Source organism: Zootoca vivipara, chromosome 3 (genome assembly GCF_963506605.1).
Source record: "Zootoca vivipara chromosome 3, rZooViv1.1, whole genome shotgun sequence".
In the NCBI taxonomy this organism is placed as follows: domain Eukaryota; kingdom Metazoa; phylum Chordata; class Lepidosauria; order Squamata; family Lacertidae; genus Zootoca; species Zootoca vivipara.
The window spans coordinates 103,497,677-103,523,954 of NC_083278.1; the positions used below are offsets into that span (position 1 = coordinate 103,497,677).

Genomic DNA, 26,278 nt, shown 5'->3' on the forward strand with positions numbered 1-26,278 from the left:
GGCGGCTGAAATAGTCTGGGGCCCAATTTGGATCATTGCATTGGGGACCCTGAACTATATTAGGGCTGCCTTGCACAGCCCCTACAGAGCAGACATTTATTGTTAGAAATGAACATCTTTGATAACCTGCGCTTAATTTCTGCTTTGCAGGGATAAGCACCAATTCCATGCTCTTTTATTGCATCAATATAAAAGCAGGGATATATATATATATATATTCTTTTTTTTCAGGTACTCACTTAGCACTTCAAATTCTTCCATAGCTGCCCTGCTTTGTGCTGTGTATCCTCACTTCCCAGTTCACAGTACGGATAACAGGTAAGGCTTAACCAGCAGATTTGGTTAAAAGAAAGATCCTAGGAAAGCTCAGTTTGACCCAGCAACATATAATTTGTTCTGCACCTTGGGAGGCTTTATTTCGGTTTCCCGGTGCCTGTTGAATGCAGTTAGATCCAGGACGGAGCCTTAAAATAACCTTCCTGCAGTAATTGCACTCTTTCTATGCCCAGGTATCACCTCCAGGCCTTGCGGCACCTGTATGTCCTGGCAGCAGAGCCCAGGCTCCTTGTCCCTGTGGACGTGGATACAGATACGCCCTGCTACTCACTGCTGGAGGTTACCTACAAGGTAGACTTGATTCTGTGGGGTGAAGGGGACTTACCTGAAAGGTTGGGGGCAGAATGTACACAGTTCCCCCTGAGCCAGCATGGTTGTCATGTGCTTTCTTCAGTGGTATAGGTTGACTAAAGTGTGTGGTTTATTTTGTATTTCTGCCCCCCCCCAACCAAAGGGAACTCAGTGGTATGAGGAAACAACTGAGGAACTGATGGCACCCACTCTTCTTCCAGAACTCCACTTACTGAAGCAGGTATATGACGGAGCTTGCTTTATGGCAGCCTTCTTCGGCTGGGTCCTCTCCTGCTGTTTTGGTCTACAACTCCCATCAGCCTCAACAAGCACAGCTGGGGGTGGGGGTAGAAGCAGCCATAGTGTTATTCCAAGATGCAAGGGATGGAAATAGTATCGTCCCTTGGCATGCCACCTTACGACAACATGGGTTTGATATTTATTATAGAAAGTAGGGTGCGATACCATGAGAATTAGTGGAGACAGCGCTTGGGGTTAGGTTGCTTGGTTTAACAACTCTGCTTTTAAACTTGGTTTGCAAAAAAACCTATTGCACCTACAGTCCCGCTCTGGATTTCCGTTTGAGGAATGGAAACATCATTGGTGAACTGTCATCTCAGGTGCATCTTTTGTGGCTTATGGAATACAGTTCCTAGAGGTCTAATAAACCATGCATGTTGTAGGTCATTGAAGGGAGGACATTAAAAGTCCCTGGATATGAGTGACACTGCCCGTGGTGTTTTGATCCCATCCAATATGTATAAGGGACGCGGGTGGTGCTGTGGGTTAAACCACTGAGCCTAGAGCTTGCCGATCAGAAGGTCAGTGGTTCGAATCCCTGTGACGGGGTGAGCTCCCGTTGCTCGGTCCCAGCTCCTGCCAACCTAGCAGTTCGAAAGCACGTCAAAGTGCAAGTAGATAAATAGGTACCACTCCAAGCGGGAAGGTAAATGGCATTTCCATGTGCTGCTCTGGTTTGCCAGAAGCGGCTTTGTCATGCTGGCCACATGACCTGGAAGCTGTACACCGGATCCCTCGGCCAATAATGCGAGATGAGCGCTGCAACCCCAGGGTTGGTCACAACTGGACCTAATGGTCAGGGGTCCCTTTATCTTGAATATGTATAATTCCCTGTGTAACTGATTTTTATCTTTATTTTATATTTCCAGATCAGAGTGAAAGGCCCCCGATACTGGGAACTGCTGATTGATTTAAGCAGAGGCACACACCATTTGAAGTAAGTCGTCCTGATGATGCTTTTGCAATAACAGTATAACAGCCCACAATTATGGTTGCACTGCAGACACACCAGAGTCCAATTGTTGTAAAATCTGTTTGCATGTAGAAGTTGTCTAGTGGCTGGTGTTAAGCAGATACGGAGCTTTTGTTGTTTCTAAAAAATGTTATCCTTGATCAAGCAATTTTCTCCTATGTGTGGAACGCCTGTGGATTTTTCACATCTTCTGCAAAGCAGAGCAGACGTTTCCTCCCTTTTGCACGTGAAACTCACAAGAGATCCAGCTCTGTGCATATTATAAAATGGATCCAGTGCAGACTGCTGGAGCAAAGGTGTTACACAGTATGAAAATGGACAGAACAGCAACAGGAATACCACATACCGGTACTTCCATCTGGTTTGCTGATATATCAGCAGGGTGAAAACAGGCAATAAAATCAAATGACTTAATAGAATTGAAAGCATCTAGGGCAGATAGCCAACCAATCCCTCAAAATGGTGTTCCTACTTCAAAAAAGCAAGAAATCTGCTCAAAAAAAGAAATCTGAGACCTTCAAGGAAATCTGGGTTTCCCCTTTTTGAAATATATTTTGCCTCACTGATTAACTTTCATAGCTCCTTCCCATTTTGTGACATTTTCTCCCTGCCATTTTTTCTTGGCTTTCTCTTTCATCCTCTGCATGGCAGTAGGCATGCAGATATCCTTACCAACGACTCTTAATGCATAGCTTATGGGTTCATGATGCAGCCACCTTGCTGGAGCTAAGCAGGTGTGCGTCTGGCCAGTGCCTGGATGGGAGCCCACCTGGGAACGTAAGGAGTTCTATGCTGGATATAAATGTATATCAGTGGATAAAACTCTGCAGAATAAAACAACAGTGCTTCACCTCGGCATTTGTAGGGAACTTTCAGGTGTTGCATGGTGCAATGATGCTGCAGTATCTGTCCTCAAGGTATGTGAATTAGCATGCATAACTTCTTAATCCAAAAAACCCCCCAAACCTTCATTTCTTCTTGCAGATCAATTCTTTCAAAAGATGGAGTCCTGTATGTAAAACTGAGGGCTGGGCAGCTTTCATACAAAGAGGACCCAATGGGTTGGCGAAGCCTTTTGGCGCAGACTGTCACCCACCGAAATGCGGATGCCCGTGCGTTCAAGGTAGTCCTTATGGCCACTGTTGGGTGACAAAAGCCGCAACGAATATAAACTATATAACATGGGTAGGCAAACTAAGGCCCGGGGGCCGGATCTGGCCCAATCGCTTTCTCAATCCGGCTCGCAGACGGTCCGGGAATCGGTATGTTTTTACATGAGTAGAATGTGCGCTTTTATTTAAAACACATCTCTGGGTTATTTGTGGGGCTTGGGAATTCGTTCACCCCCCCAAAAAAAATAGTCCAGCCCCCCCCCCTCCAGCCCCCTGCTGAAAAAGTTTGCTGATCCCTGCTATATAACAAGCAAAAAGCGGTAAAACCTGAATTTTCCGTTGGGTTGTGAGGCCAGTGGTTATAAGGGAAAGGTCATCTTTGGAAAATTAACGCAAGCTGTGAGAGGCAGCTGTCATTCTGGTGGAAATTCCACTGGGAAGACCCCAAATCCCTCGGTGGTCAGTGCAAAACGGCATAAGAAACTGACCTGCGTTGGGGAAAGTTTCAGCCGCCTGTCTCATTCTCTCCCAAAGGGCTGAAATGACACAGCTTTGTTGGCTCAGCTGTGCTGGTAAGGTAGCAAGATTTTCAGCTGCATGAATCTATTTTCAGATCAGCTTTTTGCTAAGGGGTAGTGTTACCTCCATTATGTTTTTTTTGAAGATGGCTGGACCATTCGTCTGGGAAGTGGCAGGCTAAAGTGAGGAAGGGTTGTATGAATTGCAGTTTCCCCATGAACCACAAAGAAAGAAACAATCCTTAATTTTAAATGTCACCTTCCTTTTCAGCCAGAAGCTATTTCTGCTTTTACATCTGATCCTGCACTGCTTTCATTCGCTGACTATTACTGCAAACCGGCTGCAAACACGGGGCAAGTAAGTTGTCAGCTGCAAAACCTAGCTTTTAAAAAAAATATATTAAAAGGCAGGCTTTGGCAGAGATGACGATGAAAGAGCTTTTAAAACTACTTGATGCTCTTGATAGCAAAATGTGCAAAGAGCTGGATTCACAGAAGTTTTGAAGGACATCATTTCCCATTAAAAAAACACATGATGTGCGAACAGGTGCCATGAAAGATAGCTCTAGCCAACTGGATAGATAACAATACAGGTTATTTTATTGTTATGATAGATAACAATACAGGTTATCTATTTTATATATATATAGTGAAACTCTACTCTCAAAGACAGCATGCCTGTAAATGCCCAATTGCTGGGAATTATGGTAAGGCTTTGTGAAGACTAGAGTATCCTGGTTTTGCATAGGAGGAATTTAAAAATAAAAGAACGTATGGGTGGGATGATTCGCACTCTAGTTGACAAAATCAGCCTCTCCAAAGTTTAATTAAGGTACCAGCAGAGTAGGCAGTATGCCGGTGTGGGCAGCTTGGGTCCCTCCCAGATGCCATGGAACCAGGCAGAGGGCCTTCTCGGTGGTGGCGCCTGCCCTGTGGAACGCCCTCCCATCAGATGTCAAAGAGATAAAACAACTATCTGACGTTTAGAAGACATGCAACAGGCATGTTTCCTGTTTAGGGACGTTTTTAATGACTGATGTTTTAATGTATTTTTAATCTTTGTTGGAAGCTGCCCAGAGTGGCTGGAGAAACCCAACCAGATGGGTGGGGTATAAATATTATTATTATTATTCAAATTTATTAAATGATGCCATATAGAGGAGGGGGAGAAAGGTTGTTTCCTGCTGCTCCAGAGAAGCGGACACGGAGCAATGGATTCAAACTACAGGAAAGAAGATTCCACCTAAATATTAGGAAGAACTTCCTGACAGTAAGAGCTGTTCAATAGTGGAATTTGCTGCCAAGGAGTGTGGTGGAGTCTCCTTCTTTGGAGGTCTTTAAGCAGAGGTTTGACAGCCATCTGTCAGGAATGTTTTGATGGTGTTTCCTGCTTGGCAGGGAGTTGGAATGGATGGCCCTTGTGGGGGCCAACTCTATGATTCTGTGATGATGATGATGATTACAGCCACACCTCGGCTTACATAACCCTCTGGTTACGTAAACTTCAGGATGCGAAAGTGGGAAACCTGGAAGTATTTTACCGGGTTTTGCCGCTCCCGCATGCGCAGAAGCGGTCCTCTGGTTGCGAAAACTTTGGGATCGGGCTGGACCTCTGGAATGGATCCCGTCTGCAACCGGAGGTACCACTGTATTATTATTTTTGGATTCCATCAGCCTCAGCCAGCATGACCAATGGTCAGTGGCAATGGGAGTTATATTCCAGTAACAGCTGGCTCCCCACCCACTGCAACATGTATAGTGTATTTTCCCCCTGAATTACCTCTTCTTCATTTTTTTAGAAACAGGAAGTGTTCGACCTTTTCTCTTCTCTCCTGTACGAGTGTGTTACTCAGGAGAATCCCGAAATGTTGCCGGCTTACATCGCAATTGACCAGGTAAAACTGCGCAATCCTTTTCATTTCAGCAAAGTGTGGCTTTGCTCGTGGTTGCTTATTTCCCTGCTGGTTTTTGCCCGTTAAGAAAGCAAAGACCATAAGCCTGTTGCATTTCTAATCGCAGTATATCTTGATTTTTAACCTATGGAAACGTGTCTGGATGAATGAGTAGTCGTAGCAGAATCATGCCACCTTGTGACACTGATCATGCAAGCTCCCCCTAAGCTTTCTTTCTGATTGGCCCTGTTTAGGGAAGTTTTTAATGTGTGACATTTTAATGTATTTTTAACCTTTGTTGGAAGCCCCCCAGAGTGGCTGGGGAAACCCAGCCAGATGGCGGGGTAGAATAATAAATTATTATTATTATTATTATTATTATTATTATTATTATTATTATTAAAGTCTTTAAACGACTCATTTTATAAGCTAGTTATCTGTAGATCCAACAGTATTGAGTTACTTCAAGCTCTTTTTTCCTTTTCCGCTAGGCTGTGAGAAGACTGGAAAAAAGAGAAATGTCAGAGACATTTGACTTGTGGCAGATAAAGTTGGTTCTAGAATTTTTCAATTCCAGAAGTCACCAGGAGAGAATGGGGAAGAAACCACACCGGGGCCTTTTTATGAACTCTGAGTTTTTACCTGTGATTAAGTGTTCCATCGATAATACCTTGGATCAGTGGCTGCAAGGTAAAAGTAGCAGGAGATATACCGCTAAATGAAGCAAGTTTTGTGCAGCTGTCAGATACGACTCTCCTCTGAATGGCAACATAGCTAAGCCAAGACCACGAATTCTTAAGACCACGAATTTCTGCCCCCAAATGACCCAGTGTTCATTTGCAATCTCTAGTAAGGGTTTTTGGGTGTGTGCATGCAAGCCAGAAAGTCTGAAAACGATTCGGTTCTCACCGTGATTTGAAGCTGTTCCAAAAATTAAAAACACCTGGCTCTGTATGGGCTGAATCCAGTTAAGTCATTGTGCGAGCCAAACAACTTCCACGTGTTCAGTGGAACTTCCCCTCGCTCTCTTCCCCTTGTGTGTGGAGGGCTGGGGGAACTCCCGGAGCAGATTGGGCGAGGGGTGGCAGTGTGGGGGTGCATGTGGGGGCGGGAGAGGATGCTGAAATTCTGTGTCACGGGTGGAAATTGTTCCACTCATGCAATGACTTCGTTGGAAACCAACATTAAACATCTGAGAATTTTGTTTTACTCATTTCTGTGCCATCATTCAATTTAAATTACCCCCAAGGCAGCTTGCACAAGAAAACCAATACACAATATCAAAACAAAACAAAAATGCAAACCAATTTTCTTAACACTGCTTTTTTTATACTGCTGCTAATAGGTTTTTTAAAAAACAAAAAACAGAGCTTCAACATTAGGAAATTTAAAACAAAAACAAAAGCATATTTTTTTTGCAGGTAACCAAAGGGTATCATAAGGACGCGGGTGGCGCTGTGGTCTAAACCACTGAGCCTCTTGGGCTTGCCGATCAGAAGGTTGGCAGTTCGAATCCCCGCGACGGGGTGAGCTCCCATTGCTCGGTCCCAGCTCCTGCCAACCTAGCAGTTCAAAAGCACCCCAAAAAGTGCAAGTAGATAAATAGGTACCGCTCTGGCGGGAAGGTAAAAGGCGTCTCTGTGTGCTGCTCTGGTTTCGCCATAAGTGGCTAAGTCATGCTGGCCACATGACCCAGAAAAACTGGGTACAAACGCCGGCTCCTTCGGCATAAAGCGAGATGAGCGCCGCAACCCCAGAGTAGTCTGTGACTGGACTTAACTGTCAGGGGTCCCTTTACCTTTACCCTTTTAAAGGGTATCATAGTAGCATTAACTGATGCTTATTTAGGGGAGAGGGTTCGTTCAGTACTGTGTGCTCCAGTTCATGCTACTGCATACCTGCCAAGTTCCTGTCTGAGAAATAAGGGACCGGACCGGAAGTAGCAGACCGGAAGTTGCACTGCAGCCATTTTGGAACTGGGCAGAGCTGCATCAAAAGTCGTTTCTGAGCATGCCCCGCCCATTCCAAAATGGCCGTCGTGCCAGAATAAACCGGGGGAAAACCCGTTTTTTCAGCTGGGAACTATCTCTCTGTGCATCTTCCTAGGGAAGTCCACCCCCCTTCCTGGAGAATGAGATTATTTTTAATAAGCTTTGTCCTGGGAGGAATCAAACAGCTCTGGCTTCCCTCTATTCACCATAGCCCTGTTTCAAGCATTCAAATAATATACGTGAAAATAGCCCTGTGCTATCAAACTGTTACCCCACATACACACACACATGAAGAAATCCTGTGTAATAATAGCAAACTCACTTGCAAAGTGCTGACCTTTATGTAGCCAGAACATCATCGTAGACACACAAGAGGGAGAGAGATTAGGAGGCTTGGGGAGCCCAGTCTTTGTGCAGAAGTACAAAAACAGAACCCAACAACTTGACTGTTGAGAGCGGTATAGAACGGAAAACCAGGAGAAGGGCAAATGGATTGGGGTATCTTGGAAGGTCATGGCTGGCTGGTTATCATCGATTTTTGTGTGTATAGCCTCTGAAACCACACAACATAATTTATAGAATTTTACAGCATATATTTTTTTTACAGCAAATAAGTTTTAAAGTTAGAAATCATCAACATAGCTTCTTAGCTGCCAGAGCCAATATGTCTACCAGGTGTGTAATTTGTAGGTCTTTATCAGCTAAGAGTTGGACTGTCATTTCCTGGGGGAATTGGCCCGAGAACCACTTAAGAACAGACAATATTTTCTCTCTCTCTAGGCATTGTATATAAGGGGCAAATCAGCAGGTAGTGAGTGCATTATACCCTTGAGCTGGTTGCATCCATGGATGCACTTGCTTGTCAGAACCTTGAACCAGGAACATTTCACACTGCAACATTTTGCGGCGCTTCCACCTGCTAAATCTGAGCTTCACCTCTCTTGTGTGTTACAGCGGGAGGCGACGTCTGCTTGCACTCCTATTTAAGTGGACAGCCAACCGACGCATCGCAGCTAAGTATATTGGCCTGCTTCCTCATATATCATTCTGTTCCAACACCGGCACAGCTGTTAGCTGGAGGCTTGGAAGGTAAGATTAAAACCCAGCTCTTAATCACCATTATTATTATTATTATTATTATTATTATTATTATTATTATTATTTTGGGGGGATAACACTGAGAAAACCATGGATTACCAACACTGTACAAAAATGCAAAAGTTGGTCCATCTCAACCTAAGCCTAATCTTATAACCAAGACTGTACAAAAATGCAAAAGTTGGTCCATCTCAACCTAAGCCTAATCTTATAATTGTAGAGTTGGGAGGGAACCCAAGGGTCATCTAGTCCAACCCCCTGCAATGCAGGAATCAGAGCCACGCAGAGATGTTGGAAACTGAATATGGGTCCTTTTCCCGTGCAAGCCTTGTGCTCTGCTCCTGAGCTTTGGCCTCTCAATAAATCAACTACAGTATTGTGATATGTTAATTTGGCCAGCAAGCTGTTGCTCTCTTTAGCAGTACTTTACCAGTTGTAAGGAACAAGAAGACAGGAGCTGAATAAATAACGATGATAATAATAATATAACAAAATGAGTTTATGGCAGTGATACTATTATTATTATTATTAATATTTATATTTCACCCATCTGGCTAGGTTTCTCCGGCCACTCTGGGCAGCTTGCAGCAGAATATAAAAACATAATAAAATGTAAAATGCAGCGACATATTTTATACACACTGAAAAAGAGTTGCCATGCTGCATCTAAAATGCACTGCTTTGGTATATTTGTTCTACTTGAAGGTGTAATCATTTCCCCCCTCCTCTTTATTCTTCTAGGTTGTACAACCTTCTCTGAATTGCTGTTGAAATTCAAGCCCCTGGGAATGCCCTTCCATGCCCTTCTAAGACTCGCCCCTCTGTTGCTGGGGAATCCACAGGCAATGCTTTTGTGAAAGCAATAACTTGAATTTGACACAACCGAGAGACCAAAACGCCAGTATCCGTTTAGCATTTGACATCGGACGGAAGAGGCATTGATGAAGTCAGGCTTTGCTTTCTAAGTTTACAAACTTCTTCCTCAGCGTTTTCCATTCCCTTTTTATGTTTTGAGAGTGATAAAGAGAGAGAGAGAGAGCTTTATATATTGTTGGACGGTTTACATGCCCGTGCAAATTAATATGTTTACTTTTTTGTAAATAAAGCTTGTTTGCCAAAAGAGAGAGAGAAAGAGAGAGAGAGAAATATTGACAAACTGGGAAATAAACCACCTGGAATCAATTTGTCAACAGCTCTTTTCGACACAGCATCCTTGAACTAGCAGCGCTACATTGCCCATTTCTTCTAAATGTTGCGATTTGAATCTCCGGGTGGGAGAAACACACAGAGAGCTCAGCTCAGTGCCTTCTTTGAAGCCACCTTTGCACATGTATTTCCAAAGTCTGATCGCTCAAAACAAGCAAAACCTACAGTATAGTACTACTGCCACGCATACTCCTTCAGTGTAGAACGGTAACTGGCTATACATCATTATGAATTCAGGTTCCATGCACTTTCAGAGAGGAACGATATGTTACAAGAAACACGGGGTTGCCAATGAAAACTCTAGCCCTGTGCTGCTTCGCCCCTCTCCTGCCACTACCCACCCCATTACACCCAGTAATACAGTTCTCCTTATGTTGTGATCTGCTTATTTATTTATAAAATATGCCACCTTTCTCGGGATAGCCCACCCAAGGCGGCTTTTAAAAGTATAAAACAGTGGGTGGAATTCAACGTAGTGCTAAGGTGTGGGGGGAACAAAGTCTGCTCATGCAACAGGACTTTCTTCCCCTGGGTGCCCCCAGCGCTCCAAAACAGATTTAGGGGCTGCAGGAAGAAGCACACCTTGTTCCATGCAACTTAGTTGACTCCTGCAAAGTACATATGAAAAACTTGGAACAGCACCAATATTGAATATCCTTCAAAACCTGGGCTATTTACAACCCTATAACCAAACCTATTTTTGTTGGCATCCGGCTGTCTCGAGAGACAATGGAATGCACCTCCAGGGCTGAAGTCAAACCGCTGGAGAATCACAGCGCCTGCTGTGGCTGCAGAGACCAGTAACTCAACTGGAATCACAGCTGAGGAATCCCTGATCGGTGAACATCCAACCACTTTAGGAACCTCCAGCGAAGGAGAGTCCAACACCTTCCAGTGGTTCCAGTGTTCCACTGTGACTTCCTCTGAAGGGTCTTCATGCTCACAACACTTGTGGAACCTGTAGTCTTCTAGAAGTTTGCGGGCCTCAGCCCCAACCAGCATGGCCAATGTCACATAGATCATTTGAGTTACGGTCTAGCCCAGTGGTTCTCAAAACCTTTTCTCGTTGCCACGCTTTCAGAATGAAAAATTTGCTCACGCCACACCAAATTTTAAATTGGTAAGAAATACATTGGAAAACATTTGTCCTCGGTATCACCTGGTGCTCTTGCTCTCATTTTGAAAAGGGACCTATCCATATTCTGCAAAGAATTTTCTTATATACTATACTGCACTTAAATGTTTCTTTGATGACCCTTGAATCTTCCTGCCACACTTTCCATCCTCTCATGCCACCAGGGGTGGAGGAAGGGGGGCGGGCCGCCCCGGGTGCCATCACTGAGGGGGGGCGACATTCGGCACGCTGCCCGCCTGCAACTCTGTCGGGGGAAAGGGGAGCTGCTCCTCTTTGCCTTCCCCCTTCATTTTGACAGCTGGGGGAGGCTTGGGGGTCACAGGTGGGCAGCGTGCCCCACCATGCTCCCAGGCTGCTTCAGGGGCGGGGAGCCTCACCCAAGCTGCCAAAAAGAAGGGAGAAGGAGGGGAATGCCATCGGCAAAGCAGTGCCCGCCCCCCCAGGAAGCAGCCCGGGAGCGAGAGCATGGGGCAATGGCGCACAGCCCGCCCGCTGCTCCCAAGCCTCCCCTGAGAGATCCCCATCCCTGCTCCTGCTTGCACAGGAGTAGGAGCTGGATCGGGGCTGCTCTGAGGCGCTCCCTCAGAGGCAGTTCAGGGGCTCTCAGATGCAGCTGCCGGGCTGCCTCCACCTTCCCCGACCCCAGCAGCTATTCTGCCTGGCTGCCTTCAGGTGGTGCAGGGGCTCTGATGCTGAGGTGGGGGCTCTTTTAAACTTCTCCCTTGAGGGGAGAAGTTCAAAGGAGCCCCCAGCCATGAACACCTCAATGGAAAGTGTGACGGAGCCTTAACCTCCCTAGCTGAGCAGCCCCAATCCAGCTCCTATGGTACTTTTGTGCAAGCAGGAGCAGGGTTGGGGGTGGTTTAGCACTTCCTTCTTTTAATAATTTCAATGTTGTGGGGAGTGACAATAAATTCTCCACACCGGGTACCACCTGACCTTGCAACACCACTGGGTGCCACACCCTTTGAGAACCACTGGTCAAGCTGCAGCTGAAGGCCAGCAGTTCTAACCCCCTTTTTTAACAGGTGTCAGAAACTGGACCTGGAAAGCAATGCATGCGGTGTATATTCATTCTATGCCTAAGCTATGCTACACACTCAAGCTCCTGATAGGATATTAGTCTAGGAGTATATCTGTGCTTGGAGCATGCAAACTAAATGGGTGGAGATAAACAACCAAGAAAGCTAGAAACGAGAACAGAAGCAATGAAAATCCAAACTATAGCAGATGCTTTAAACTTACAAATGAATATACATACAGCCAAATTGTATTTTATTCTTGATTACTAAGCAAGCAAATGCATAGCACACTCATGCAAGTGTGCTACCTCAGCTCCTTGCTTAGCCAATTTTACAATTCACCTAAATTAATCATTGGACTCCCAGCTCATACACAGCTGCAAATCCATGTGTTAAAACTGGCAACGTTTAGAAAGGGGAGGAAGAGTGTTAAGGGGGGGGCACATTCCTATTTTATATAAATCCTATTTATAACTAAACTGCAGAGGTTTATTCTATTTGTTGAGAGAAAAGCAGTAGAAGCATAGAGTTGGAAGGGTCCCAAGGATCATCTAGTCCAACCCCCTGCAATGCAGGAATCTCAGCGAAAGTATCCATGACAGATGGCCATCCAACCTCTGCTTTAAAAACTCCAAAGGAAGAGGGTTCACCACCTGTCGAGGGAGTCTGTTCCACTGTCAGAAAGTTCTGAGCCGGAATCTCCTTTTCGCTTGGAGAGCTGATGAACTTTTAAAAAAACGCACTCCAGATCCTGGTGTTTTGTTAAAGCAGCAAGTACCTATAGTCCAAAAGAGCCCTACTGGATCGGGTCGCAGACCCATTTAGCCAAGCATCCTGTTCTCACGGCTCCCCCGTTTGCTATTCCCAGCAAACTGAGATTCAGGTCGCCTCCGACAGCGGAGGAATCCAACACACGCGCGCAAGGCACGCTTCGTTTTCAAGTGGGCAGGATGGAGCAAAAGATCTCCGTTGGTGGTGGGGTTTTTTTGGGGGGGGGGAGTGGATGCTTACTGTACATGACCCCCCCCCGGGATCCGAAAAATAGCTGAGTGATTTCGGGCTCCCTTTGTAAGCGCTTGGCGAGCGCATGCAAGGCTTCTGGGCTGGAGGAAGAAGCTCGATGAGTGAAAAGCTTTGCACCGCAAGCGTGTCATAATTAGATCCGAGAGAGAAGCTTCCTGTTTCCCTTTTCGGGTTTCTCTCTCTCTCTTTTTTCCCCAAGCTGTCACTCACACAAAATTTGAAACCAGCCGGTAACGTGACCCGCCCCACCAATGATGTGAGCCGAGCAAGGCGACTTTCATTTCTGGCGCCCGTTACAAATGCGAAGTTGCGCACTCTTCGCTCCTGCGCACGTGGGAAGAGCTGGAGGAGATATTGGTATCAGTCCTTGCAAAGGGCTGGTTCTGTTATTTTGAAATCGTTTTAAAACTGCGCTTGGCTGAGGGACGGATCCCGACAGCTAACTTCAGCAGGCTGGCCAAACAGACCTAAGGAACCCCCCTCGGCAGGAAGCTATGCTGGTAAGACGCAACTTCATCCGTCTTTTTTTTTTTAAACGGCACTTTGCGCAACAGCCAGCTGCAGCTTTGGACGTGGAGCTCCTATAGTCTCGTTTGCAAATATCACGGGGGTTGTGTGTTAAAAGCTTCCACCGATCTGCTCTGTAACTGCCCCCTCCTCTAATTTTGGGGGAGACAGGAAACACCCGGGTCTCAAGCGTGCCAGGAAACGCCGCTGCTTGATCGGAAAGCCCTTCTCTCTCCGCAAATTACGCACCTGCTCTCTGGATCGTTATTTTCTCCAGGTGCTCCAGCCTTGGGCCAGAGTTTTTGGAAACGGGTATTATCATTACTAGACTCTGATTCAACCCTATCCTGGTCTGCAGACGTAATTTGGAAACTTATCATTCATTCAGCTCAGTGATGTGGTCTTGTTCAGTAAAGTGAAAATAATTCAGGAGGACTAGTATCTTCTGAGCAGAAATGTTGTTTTAGCGCTTTGAGAGCGGGCTTGCGGGTGTGTGGTATGGCAGAGGGTCTGTGGTAACAGGAGTATAGACAACAGGTTCTTGAATGAGCCAGAGTTCTTTTAGGAAGAAAACTGGAACCCGATTCCTGTTAGCGATGTCTAATTTTAAGAACGCGAGGCAGCTGCTGAGAATCAGTATGTGTGAATGCCTCACCTGTGGATCACTTTTACTCCACCAATAATTGATACCATTGCTTGAACAGTGTCTGATGTTTTTGTTAAGTTCTGTTGTTTTTTAAAAAGTGCAAATTGTCTTTTGAGGGCTTTCACTAAAGGCAGGATAGACATACAGTGGGACCTCGGTTTACGAATTTTCGGTTTACGAACGCCGCGGACCCATCTGGAACAGATTAACCCACTTTCCATTACTTTCAATGGGAAAGTTCGCTTCAGTTTATGAACGCTTCAGTTTATGAACAGACTTCTGGAACCAATTACACCCATGCTTCAGTTTATGAACATTTCAGTTTAAGTACTCCGCGGACCCGCCTGGAACAGATTAATCCACTTTCCATTACTTTCAATGGGAAAATTCGCTTCAGTTTATGAACGCTTCAGTTTAAGTACTCCGCGGACCGTCTGGAACAGATTAATCCACTTTCCATTACTTTCAATGGGAAAGTTCGCTTCAGTTTATGAACGCTTCAGTTTATGAACAGACTTCCGGAACCAATTGTGTTCATAAACCGAGGTACCACTGTATCTGCAAAGGCAGCCTCTGTGCTAGGGAGAAAGCAGGCTTTTTAGCAAAGGTTGGAAGGTTATCTGTCGTTTTCAAGCAGTGACAACAAACATCCCTGGGCAAACACATCATGGCAGATGAGGGTATACTGTACTTAAGTCTATTCTACGGAGGTGCAAAGCACTTTGGACACCCCAGGGGAGTGTGTGGAGAGCAGGTCATTGGAACAGCCAGTGTTTTATTCCCTCCCCTAGGAATGAATGGCAGGCATTGACTCATATGAGGGAAAGTAGCAGGATCCATGTTGGGGCATCACAGGAGATGGGAGGGGATAAAACCTAGCTGCACTGAGCCCCTTCTTTGATAACTAAAACCGCACCTATCTGCATAGACTCATTCTCTGCTATTCTGCATTCTGGTCTTGCCAGCAGAATGTTGGTAATTGGCTTTGAAAGCTGAGTGGCTGGATTCAGTTATAGTCATAGAATCATAGAGTTGGAAGAGACCACAAGGGCCATCCAGTCCAACCCCCTGCCAAGCAGGAAACACCATCAAAGCATTCTTGACATATGCCTGTCAAGCCTCTGCTTAAAGATCTCCAAAGAAGGAGACTCCACCACACTCCTTGGCAGCAAATTCCACGGCCGAACAGCTCTTACTGTCAGGAAGTTCTTCCTAATGTTTAGGTGGAATCTTCTTTCTTGTAGTTTGAATCCATTGCTCCGCGTCCGCTTCTCTGGAGCAGCAGAAAACAACCTTTCTCCCTCCTCTATATGACATCCTTTTATATATTTGAACATGGCTATCATATCACCCCTTAACCTTCTCTTCTCATTAACCTTAACCTCCTTTCCCCCTTAAATACACACTGTAATCTTAAAGCCATTTATTTGGAAATAATCCACAGGAAACTGAATGGGAGTGACTTCTGAGCAGACATGTTAAATAGACTGTCAATTGGGGCGGGCGGAATGTGATGGTAGAATATTCGGAAGGTTCGGGTGCCAACATGAGAAGTTTAAAAATAGCAATTGCCATTTTCCAGGTGTTTTATGATCAATAAAACTAAGAGATGGACAAGTGAGGCCTAGAGGATTGTGTTTTGCTTCCAGACTCAGGTTTCCAACCAGTTTCTGTATTTAGTGAGAGTAATTGACCTAGTTCAGGGGTTCCCAACAAAAGTTTCTCGAGGACCCCTCATCGAGCCGCTATTGTAACAAGGACCCCCCCCATTAATTCCTAATCCTAAATCTAATTCCTAATTCCTAATCTAATTTTTCCAGTAAGCTTAACACTGATCTTGGAAGGGTTAGGTTCAAGGGACGCCGACGATTTAGGTTCAATGGACACTGACAAGATCGGTTCGAGAGTCACTGACTTACTTGCTTGAACATCAAATGCATTATCTTCCTCTTCATCTGTAGGCCTTTGTCGTTTTAACGAACCACTTTTTAACCAACGGTCCATTTTTAACTACAGTGGAACCTCGGTTTATGAACACCTCGGTTTATGAATTTTCGGTTTATGAACTCCACGGACCCATCTGGAACGGATTAATTCATTTTCCATTACTTTCAATGGTAAAGTTTGCTTCAGTTTATGAACGCTTCAGTTTATGAACAGACTTCCGGAACCAATTACACCCATGCTTCAGTTTATGAACGCTTCAGTTTAAGTACTCCGCGGACCCGTCTGGAACGGATTAATCCACTTTCCATTACTTTCAATGGGAAAGTTCGCTTCAGTTTATGAACGCTTACTCCGCGGACCGTCTGGAACGGATTAATTCACTTTCCATTACTTTCAATGGGAAAGTTCGCTTCAGTTTATGAACGCTTCAGTTTATGAACAGACTTCCGGAACCAATTGTGTTCATAAACCGAGGTACCACTGTACGCGAACTGTAGCTTCCGCAAAAAACAACGCTTTGTTTACAAACACTACTGTTTTGCAAAGAGGCAGCGCACGCCAGGGAGGAGGGAGGGGAATGGAGAAGACAGGGTACCTGCGCAGTAGTGCACAAATGAAGCCGACGCGCGCAAAGCATCTTGGGGAGGTGAGCGTTAGTAGAATGCGCGCGCTGCCTCTTTGCAAAACAGTAGTGTTTGTAAAGCGGCACCTAACGGCATACAGCAGAACTATTGCCTCTATCTAATTCTAGTTTTGTGCTAGACTCTGCTCATGCAGGAAGCGGCCAAAACAAAAAATCTGTTATCATACGAAATATATTTAATATATTTTTTATTCTAATAGCATCTTGCGGACCCCTCTGGCATAGCTCGCGGACCCCTGGGGGTCCCCGGACCACCTGTTGGGAACCACTGACCTAGTTCATTTTTGTGTGTGTTTTTTTTTTTCATATTTGTATCCAAGCCTTCCTCCAACAAGATCACTTCAGGCTGCCATTCGTGCACATTTTATCCTCACAAAAGCCCTGAAGGAATTTGACTGCCACCCTTTGGCTTTGTGGCAAGCAGGAACTCAAACCTGACCCAAGTCTAACTCCAACAAACTAGAGTGCTGGCTCTCATGTCTCGCCTTTCTCGTGTTGTTGTCAGTCAAGTTTTGCCAGAGTTGAATTGTCTGCATCAAAGCCAGCAAAATGAGCATTGCAGAACAAACTGACAACAACGGAGCATTAAATGCAATGCACCTGTATTTTTTTATTTCGCAAGAACTTGGCTTTCCTGTGGCAGATGTTGCAAAATCTGGGGGCTTCCCATAGATGGTTACAGAGCTCTCTTCAGGTCTTCAGCTTCTCTAGAAATGGAAGGGAGAAGGCGTAGCAAACGTTGCAGGGATGAATAGGCCAGGCATCCCCAAACTGCTGCCCTCCAGATGTTTTGGCCTACAACTCCCATGATCCCTAGCTAAGAGGACCAGTGGTCAGGGATGATGGGAATTGTAGTCCAAAACATCTGGAGGGCCGAAGTTTGGGGATGCCTGGAATAGGGCAATAAACATTTGAATATTCTCTTTGGCCTTTAAACATGTCAGTATGAAATGTCTAATTCTGTTTTAGTCTGTTTTTGGCTTATTGTCGATTCTAATTACATTTTGAATTTTTCTAAGTACCTGTTTTTTTTAACCTGTTCTTTTACTGACAATTTTAATGTGGGTTTTTGTTTTTGTTTGGTAAACTGCTTAGCGGTTCTATTAAGTACTGCCCCCAGCCCTATCTGGATGAAGATGCTGGGTTTGAACCCCAAACCTTCTACATGCAAAGCATCTGCTTTTCCATAAAGCTAGGCTGTTTCCCATTGTTGCGTTTTGTTAAATAAGCGTAATTTTGTTGGCATCCATCTATCTGAGTGCCCTCCCCCAGGGGCGACATAGCAGCCTCCCCGGGCACAAGCCTGGGCAGTGTGTATGGGAGTCCTGGGCTGCCCAGGTGACAAAAATAAGCACATATTTTTGGATTGACCCTGAAGGGGAAAGATCCACAGCTTGGGTAGCAGGTCTTTACTTACAGTGCTGCCAATCAAAAAAAAAATCAGGACTGTAATTTGGCAGCTTCATGTGTTCACAATCTCCTTTTTTGATATTATTCTTCCTTTACCGCCTGAAATATACTCAGAGTCTTGTAGTGATTTCTTTTTCTTTTTTTAAATTATTTTTATTAAGGATTTTCTTGGGTTACAAAGGTAGTGCAGTGCCTCATGCATCATTTTTACACATCAATATTGCTTGTTGAGACATTATGAGGAAGGGGGGAAAGAGGTGGGTGGGATGGGGAGTTGGGTGTGGTGGATTGCCAATGTTCCTGTTTTTCTTGGTATGTCTAGGGGTTCGGCGTCGGCGTCGTTTGTGCAGGTTCTCTGTTGTTTGTTTGTGCTTCTCTGTTGGTGAGAGAGGTCGGGATTCGTCTTAGGATGTGATTGCTCATTTGTGGTTGGCTGTGATGATCTTTAGTTTCTTGTGTGAGTGGGGAGGGAGGGTGTTTTGATTAGGTTAGCCATATTGATTTGTATGCTGACGGTAAGTTTTTGTCGTTGTCTTGTTGGGCTGTATAAGTGATGAAGGGGAACCATACCGGGGTGAAGGTGTCTTCTTCTGTTTGTCCCCATGTCAGTTTCAGCTTACTGGTTAGTTTTTCTAGTAGGGCCGTTTCCCATACAACTTGTTACCATTGGTCCATGCTTACCCCTGACAGGTCCCTCCAGTGCCTGGCTATGATGTTTCTAGTTGCTGATAATAGGTTCTTTGTGATCTGAGTGAGCGTTGTTATCTTGAAAGATATTTAGTAAAACCAATTCTGGGGTAATTTCTAGCACATGCTTAGCTATCTTAAAAATTTCTTGCATGGACGTCTTCCAGAATGATTGGATTTCAGGGCACTCCCACCACATGTGGAGATACCGTATGTGCCTGTGGGTGTAGTGATTTCATGCTCTTTATTGCATCTCGTAAAACAGTGAATGAATTTTCCTCAAAACCTCTGGCTTTATATACATTATTTACACAATGGGTCCCGTCTGATTGGCTGATTCTGCTTCCTTCCTGGAGCCTGATTGGGCTGCTCCCACAGGCCAATCAGGTTGTTGCATTCTAGGATCCTACCTGCCTATTGTTGTAGGATCCAAGCTTAGTACATAACACCACCCCAAAAAATTAGGGCAGCATTTTTTCCACTAACATGAATTAGACAAGGTTGATGGGTGGCAACTTGAACAAAGTTAAGGAGCTAAACAGAGATTTAAACTTGCATTTCTTACAACTAAACTCTCGCCTTCAGTCACTTTACCACATTGAATTTCCTTTTTAAGCACGAGTCAATCCGCAGTGGAACCAGGGCCCACAGGAGCTCAGCTCTGGCACCTCTCAGGTGGGTGCCATTGTTCTCCTAAGAGAAAGAGACAGCTTCGGCACCTCTTTTTCTAGAAAAACGGCACTCAGTAGAACCTCAAGATTGGGAAACTATATCTTGTACTTGTAAAATGTTATTTTAAATGAAACTATTTTAAAATGTTTGCAGCTATCAATGCACTATCTTAAACTTTAACAATGCATGGTGTGAAACCCTCTGGAGTTCTTCTGAATTTGCCTTGCTGTATGTTGCCAGAGTCCGAGCCTGTGCAGGCTGTCAGAAGTTCTGCCTGTTTGCATTCATATTCTCAACAGGAAGAACTGTGAGAGGAAAGGGGAAAGTAACAGCAGGCTGCGATTAGGGAATCCGCAACCTCTCACCTGAGAGATCACCCCTTCCCCACTGTTCTTGGCTGCTGGGAGTTGCATGGAGGGATGTCAATGCTTTTACACACACCAATCGGCACCTTTAGCTCATAACTATTTGCATGTTTAGCAACCGAGGAGCAAAGGCAGCCATGCTTATTGGAGAGGCATATGTGTTGCAGCCTCTGAAGTTTGCATGGTTGGAACATAGTGGGAGGAGGGCTGTAGCTCAGTGCATGTACATTTACATGCAGAAGTTCCTGGGTTCATTGCATTGCAGGGGGTTGGACTAGAGGACCCTTGGGGGTACCTTACAACTCTATGATTCTATGAATCCCTGACATCTCTAGTGTTGTAGGAATTCTAATGTCTTATATATATAAAAGGGACCCAGGTGGTGCTGTGGGTTAAACCACTGCGCCTAGGGCTTGCTGATCAGAAGGTCAGAGGTTCTAATCCCTGTGACGTTCGAAAGCACGTCAAAATGCAAGTAGATAAATAGGAACCGCTACAGCGGGAAGGTAAACGGCGTTTCCATGTGCTGCTCTGGTTTGCCAGAAGAAGCTTTGTCATCCTGGCCACATGACCTGGAAGCTATACGCCGGCTCCCTCGGCCAATAATGCGAGATGAGCGCGGAACCCCAGACTCGGTCACGACTGGACCTAATGGTCAGGGGTCCCTTTACCTTTATATATATAAAATAAATGTTCATAAATGTACAAGGCAAACACATGCATCAGTACTGTATATAAATCACGTGTAATGGTGCTGTTGTGGCTACTCTTGAGTAAAGACGCCCATGTCCGCTCTGTCTTTAAACAGTTTTATTGTGCATAGTATTTACAGTGCAGAGAGAGCAGAAAACATGACCTCTCAGTCACTCGCAGAATCCGGGAGTGGACGTTTCCTGTTGCATGACCAGCATCAGAGTTTGGGCACCCCGAAACGCCTCCTCCCGACCTTACGTTTGGTGGCGCGCCTTAATTCAGGCGATGGAAGGGGCTGCATGTTCCCCTCCACCTGTTGGTCAGGTCGTTGCAAAGGCTCTCCCAGATCGCTGAGCCCTGACTCCTCCATCCCGCTCACTTCCTCATTCCCCCCACCTGACCAGCTGCTGCTGCTCTCACTGGGCGAAGTGCTGGTCAGCAGGATGGGGGGAGGCTCCCTGTATAGAGGTCCCCAACACCACATGTCTGAAATAGTACAGGGGAACAATCCTGAAGCCATTTTGTCTCTCCCAAATTGACCTCAAATATTTCTCTGCAAGGTAGACGGACGGAAATGGGAAAAGCTTTCCAGTTGTCTTTGGACTTGTAGGGGCTTACACCTCCCTGTAAATGCAGTCTGGAAAGTACACTATCAATATGTGTATCAATATGAGCACACTATCAATATGTGTAAGAGATTCAGGAACTACCGTGTCAAAGGAATGGCCAGGCTACGCAGAAAAGGCAATTAGGAAGGCATTATCAGGTATCCTGGCAGACAGGAGAGAAGCAATACACTCCTATTTCTGCTGGAGAACACCTCTTTCTATGTATGATGTTTTGGGGCGTGGTCATACCTGCCAAGTCCTGGACGGAAAAATCTGGGTTCGGCAGCCCACGACACCGGAAGTTGCGTAGACGCAACTTCCGGTGGCGCTTTGCCCTTCTATGGGCACCAAAAATTGCCAGCGCCGGAAGTCGCTTCTACGCATGACCGGAAATGCGTAAAAGCGACTTCCGGCACCGCCGCTGCCATTTCTGGTGCCCATAGAAGGGCACAGCGCCACCGGAAGTTGCGTCTACGCGTTTCCGGGCACACGTAGAAGCGACTTTCGGCGCCGCCATTTTCTGGTGCCCATAGAAGGGCAAAGTGGCGCCAGAAAAATGGCCGTTGGCAGAAGCAGATTTAAGGGAGAATATCGGGATAAAAACCTAAACGGGAGACCGCCGGGAAACGGTAGGAAAAAGGGGTTTCTCGGCGAAAACGGGATACTTGGCAGCTATGGGCGTGGTCTTGAGCTACAGAGGAGGCAACTTTCAAATGTCTACCAATGTTCTAGGTCCCTCTCCCACCCTCCCTGCGTGGGGTGAGCGGGTGACCCTGTTGCAACAGTTTAATAAAGATCAGGCTTACTAGCTTGCTTTGCTTCTCAATATTCTCTGGTTGGCCTCTGTTATTTTCTCCTACCGATAGAGAACCTACTTAAGGACTCTATATGGGCTCTTAGATACCCCATCATAAGAGTTTGGATTTGATATCCCGCTTTATCACTACCCTAAGGAGCCTCAAAGCGGCTAACATTCTCCTTTCCCTTCCTCCCCCACAACAAACACTCTGTGAGGTGAATGAGGCTGAGAAACTTCAGAGAAGTGTGACTAGCCCAAGGTCACCCAGCAGCTGCATGTGGAGGAGCGGGGACGCGAACCCGGTTCCCCAGATTACCAGTCCACCGCTCTTAACCACTACACCACACTGGCGTAAAGGAAAGGGAGCAGTATTTTTATTTACAACACTAGGTAAAGCTGCGAAACACTCCCTGTCTGAAGCCCAGGAGAGCAGCTGCTCGTCAGTGTAGGCAGTGCTAAACTAGATGGACCAATGGGTCTGACTTGGCGTAAGGCGGCTTTCCTTGTTCTTTCGTTCCTGGTCTCCTGTGCAAAGCTGAGAGTTGCACCTGTTGTTCTGCCTACTTGTCCTCTGCCATGGGGCTCCGAGAAGGTTCCTTATGTGGGAATGCAGTTCTTGGGGTGAGAACATTTGCCCATACCGACTCTTTTCACATTCTTTTCTAGTGATGGACTCATTTGGAGAGGGAAATAGGTTCTTTGATGGCACTTCTCTAAGCCAAGCTGGCTTGACCTATTTTTTTTTTTTAGGCCTTGCTAAATCCATTGATCAAACCCACATTTACTAATTTCAGAATTAGGGGGCAAACTGGCACCCAGGAATTTAGAGGACCCTTGCCCCCTACAAAACCATGCCACCAGCTTGTAAAAAAAACAATTGTCTTTAGAGTCCTCCAGCCCTTGAAAACACAAAAATGAAGAAGTTTGAAGTGCCATCATTTTGTCAGTCAAATAGCAACTGTCGTAATAGTAAACCACAGCACTGGGTTACTCCTATGCTCTTTCATAACTTTCCTTACTCATTTGTAAACTGGACTGTGGGTTAAAAAGTAGTTTAAAAACCTTGCTATTCATCACTAGCAAGTGGTTTTGGCTCAGACACGTGGTCTGTACATTTATGTATGTGCTTGCTTGGTACATTTATGAACATTTATTTTATATATATATGAGACCTTAAAATTATTATAACACTATGCATTATGATAGGACTTGGTAACTAAGCATTAGTTTCCACAAGGCAGCTGTGAAGTCCAGTCCCAACATGATAGCACAATGTCTTGTGCATTTATCAACACAGATATTGCCTCAAATTGATGACGTTACATAACTGAGTCTTTACGTAAGTCAACGAACACATTGCATTTTTTGTTTCTTTTAACCTGTGATTTGTTCCACATCTCTAAACAGGGTTTTGTTTTGTTTTTGTTTTGTTTTGCTTCAAAATGTGGGAACATTTGACTTGGATTAGCAAGAGGCCTATTTTAGTTTCCTGTCTCATATCTTCTACCAGGAAAAATGGAGGAATTTGCTTGTCAAAAAGGAGTCCTCAGCACCCCCTCCCCGCAAAGTCTAAACACGTTTTGGGTGGCTTTGTTTCTGAGTGCGTAGGTTTAACCTGTAAAACACCTTGACGTTTGTCAGCCAGATGAAATGCTACCCTTTTCAAATGGAAATACGCTCAAGCTTACGAAGTGTTGCCATTCAAACTGGTTAGCCTGAAGGAGGAAGCCCTCGAAAGGAAAAGGAGAGAAGTACCTAGCCTCTGCTTGACTCTTCTCGTCCCAACTTTTATCTACGTTTTTGGTGAAACAATAGTATAACTACAATCTTTCTTGCTAGAATCCTGCTTTCTGATCCAAAGTTCTTTGTGACAATAGGGGTTGCAGACTGAAAATGAGAGCCAACTTCCACCCACGCAGGGCAGGCTCCAGCTTTGATGGGCAAAGCGCCCTCTGGTGGGCCTCCTCTTATTACAACGATGGGCTCCCTAAGATGGTTGGATGGCACCTTGTACACCTCATTCTGGCAACTCCTGCAGCCAAGCTGGTGCCAAATGTATTGCTCTGCTTTCCTTTATATGACATCAACGAGGCCGAGAAGGGGGTCTTTTTGTCTGGGCAGCCAAGGAACTCCATGTTGTTGTTGTTTAGTCGTTTAGTCGTGTCCGGCTCTTCGTGACCCCATGGACCATAGCACGCCAGGCACTCCTGTATTCCACTGCCTCCCGCAGTTTGGTCAAACTCATGTTCGTAGCTTCGAGAACACTGTCCAACCATCTCGTCCTTTGTCGTCCCCTTCTCCTTGTGTCCTCAATCTTTCCCAACACCAGGGTTCTTTCCAGGGAGTCTTCTCTTCTCATGAGGTGGCCAAAGTATTGGAGCCTCAGCTTCAGGATCTGCCCTTCCAGTGAGCACTCAGGGCTGATTTCCTTCAGAATGGATAGGTTTGATCTTCTTGCAGTCCATGGGACTCTCAAGAGTCTCCTCCAGCACCATAATTCAAAAGCATCAATTCTTCGGCGATCAGCCTTCTTTGTGGTCCAGCTCTCACTTCCATACATCACTACTGGGAAAACCATAGCTTTAACTATATGGACCTTTGTTGGCAAGATGATGTCTCTGCTTTTTAAGATGCTGTCTAGGTTTGTCATTGCTTTTCTTCCAAGAAGCAGGCGTCTTTTACTTTCGTGACTGCTGTCACCATCTGCAGTGATCATGGAACCCAAGAAAGTAAAATCTCTCACTGCCTCCATTTCTTCCCCTTCTATTTGCCAGGAGGTGATGGGACCAGTGGCCATGATCTTGGTTTTTTTGATGTTGAGCTTCAGACCATATTTTGCGCTCTCCTCTTTCACCCTCATTAAAAGGTTCTTTAATTCCTCCTCACTTTCTGCCATCAAGGTTGTGTCATCTGCATATCTGAGGTTGTTGATATTTCTTCCGGCAATCTTAATTCCGGCTTGGGATTCATCCAGTCCAGCCTTTCGCATGATGAATTCTGCATATAAGTTAAAGAAGCAGGGAGACAATATACAGCCTTGTCGTACTCCTTTCCCAATTTTGAACCCATCTTCCCAATTTTGGACCTCCATACACACTCCCATTGCTCAGGCGTGTGCCCTGGGGAGGGCATTTTGCTGCTGCTGATACAGCGGTTTGGCTTCACCCCCAGAGGTGCCCTCCATTGTGTCTCAAAGGAGTCGTGGTGCCATCTTATCAGACCCTCTTCTGGTGGAGTGAGAAGGCCCAAGTAAGGATGAACTCATTTAAAAGTTCTAAGAAGTTCTTAACAGTTCTAAAAAGTCCTTTGAAAAAATAATACAAAGAACTTGGAGAGCCGCTGCCAGTCGAAGCAGCTAGCACTGGGCAGTGGTGTTACATGTTTTGGGGTTTTGTGGGGGATGGGGAACCACAGCTCGTTGGTAGAGCACATGCTCTGAGCCTCAATCTCTGGTATTTCTAGTTAAAAGGATGAGTGTTAAGGTGGTGGGAAAGGCATAGCTGCCAAGTTTTCCCTTTTCTCACGAGGAAGCCTATTCAGCATAAGGGAAAATCCCTTAAAAAAAAAGGGATAACTTGGCAGCTATGGGGAAAGGATATCTGCCTCTGTCAATCACTCAGAAAATGGGCTTGATTGACAGATAAAGTTATTGTTGTTTAGTCGTTTAGTCGTGTCCGACCCTTCGTGACCCCATGGACCAGAGCACGCCAGGCACTCCTGTCTTGCACTGTTTCCCGCAGTTTGGTCAAACTCATGTTCGTAGCTTCGAGAACACTGTCCAACCATCTCGTCCTCTATTGTCCCCTTCTCCTTGTGCCCTCCATCTTTCCCAACATCAGGGTCTTTTCCAAGGTGTCTTCTCTTCTCATGAGGTAGCCAAAGTATTGGAGTTTCAGCTTCAGGATCTGTCCTTCCAGTGAGCACTCAGGGCTGATTTCCTTCAGAATGGATAGGTTTGATCTTCTTGCAGTCCATGGGACTCTCAAGAGTCTCCTCCAGACTGATAAGGTAGCTTCCACTAAATATACCAGTTTTTCTTTTTTTCTTTTCTTAAAAAAAGGTTAGCATCACATCTGGAAGTTTGTTTTTAGAATGCTATTAAGATGGGCACAGCATCAGATATTTTTACACTTTCATGTTTTGTTGTTTTTGTATGTGGTGAAATCATGCCTTTTTTGCCATTCTCTTTGGCAGCAGCGCCACCTGCTGTTGAAAGCAAAGGCAGTGAAAGATAAAGGGTGAGAAAGGGCATCAATAGTTTTCCTCTCACGAAGAAAGAAGTCGAAAATCTGTTCTGTGCATCTTTCATGTGAATGTGTAATTTTCATTGGCTGAAATGCACATTCAGGGTTTGTTTGTTTTTGACTGCGTTTCTTTCAAACCCCACTGCCTAAGGTTGGAGAG

General features: G+C 45.4%; 1 protein-coding gene and 1 long non-coding RNA gene across 6 annotated transcripts in view; both read left to right on the forward strand.

Moving 5' to 3' along the window:
* The window catches only part of ANAPC1 (anaphase promoting complex subunit 1), a 51,574-nt gene extending 40,552 nt beyond the window's left edge, over window positions 1-11,022 (forward strand). For all 5 annotated transcript variants that reach the window (XM_035111102.2, XM_035111104.2, XM_035111103.2 and 2 more), the window contains exons 39-48: window positions 232-318; window positions 510-627; window positions 791-868; window positions 1,797-1,864; window positions 2,885-3,023; window positions 3,802-3,888; window positions 5,330-5,425; window positions 5,914-6,112; window positions 8,368-8,502; window positions 9,253-11,022. In XM_035111102.2, the coding sequence (XP_034966993.2) occupies window positions 232-318; window positions 510-627; window positions 791-868; window positions 1,797-1,864; window positions 2,885-3,023; window positions 3,802-3,888; window positions 5,330-5,425; window positions 5,914-6,112; window positions 8,368-8,502; window positions 9,253-9,368 (1,123 nt within the window). In that variant the 3' untranslated portion in view covers window positions 9,369-11,022. The remainder of the gene's footprint in view (window positions 1-231; window positions 319-509; window positions 628-790; window positions 869-1,796; window positions 1,865-2,884; window positions 3,024-3,801; window positions 3,889-5,329; window positions 5,426-5,913; window positions 6,113-8,367; window positions 8,503-9,252) is intronic.
* A 2,181-nt stretch (window positions 11,023-13,203) lies between these two features.
* Window positions 13,204-26,278, forward strand: part of LOC132591836 (uncharacterized) — a 47,378-nt gene continuing 34,303 nt past the window's right edge. Inside the window, exon 1 of the long non-coding RNA XR_009557251.1 lies at window positions 13,204-13,397. This is a non-coding gene — a long non-coding RNA (uncharacterized LOC132591836). The remainder of the gene's footprint in view (window positions 13,398-26,278) is intronic.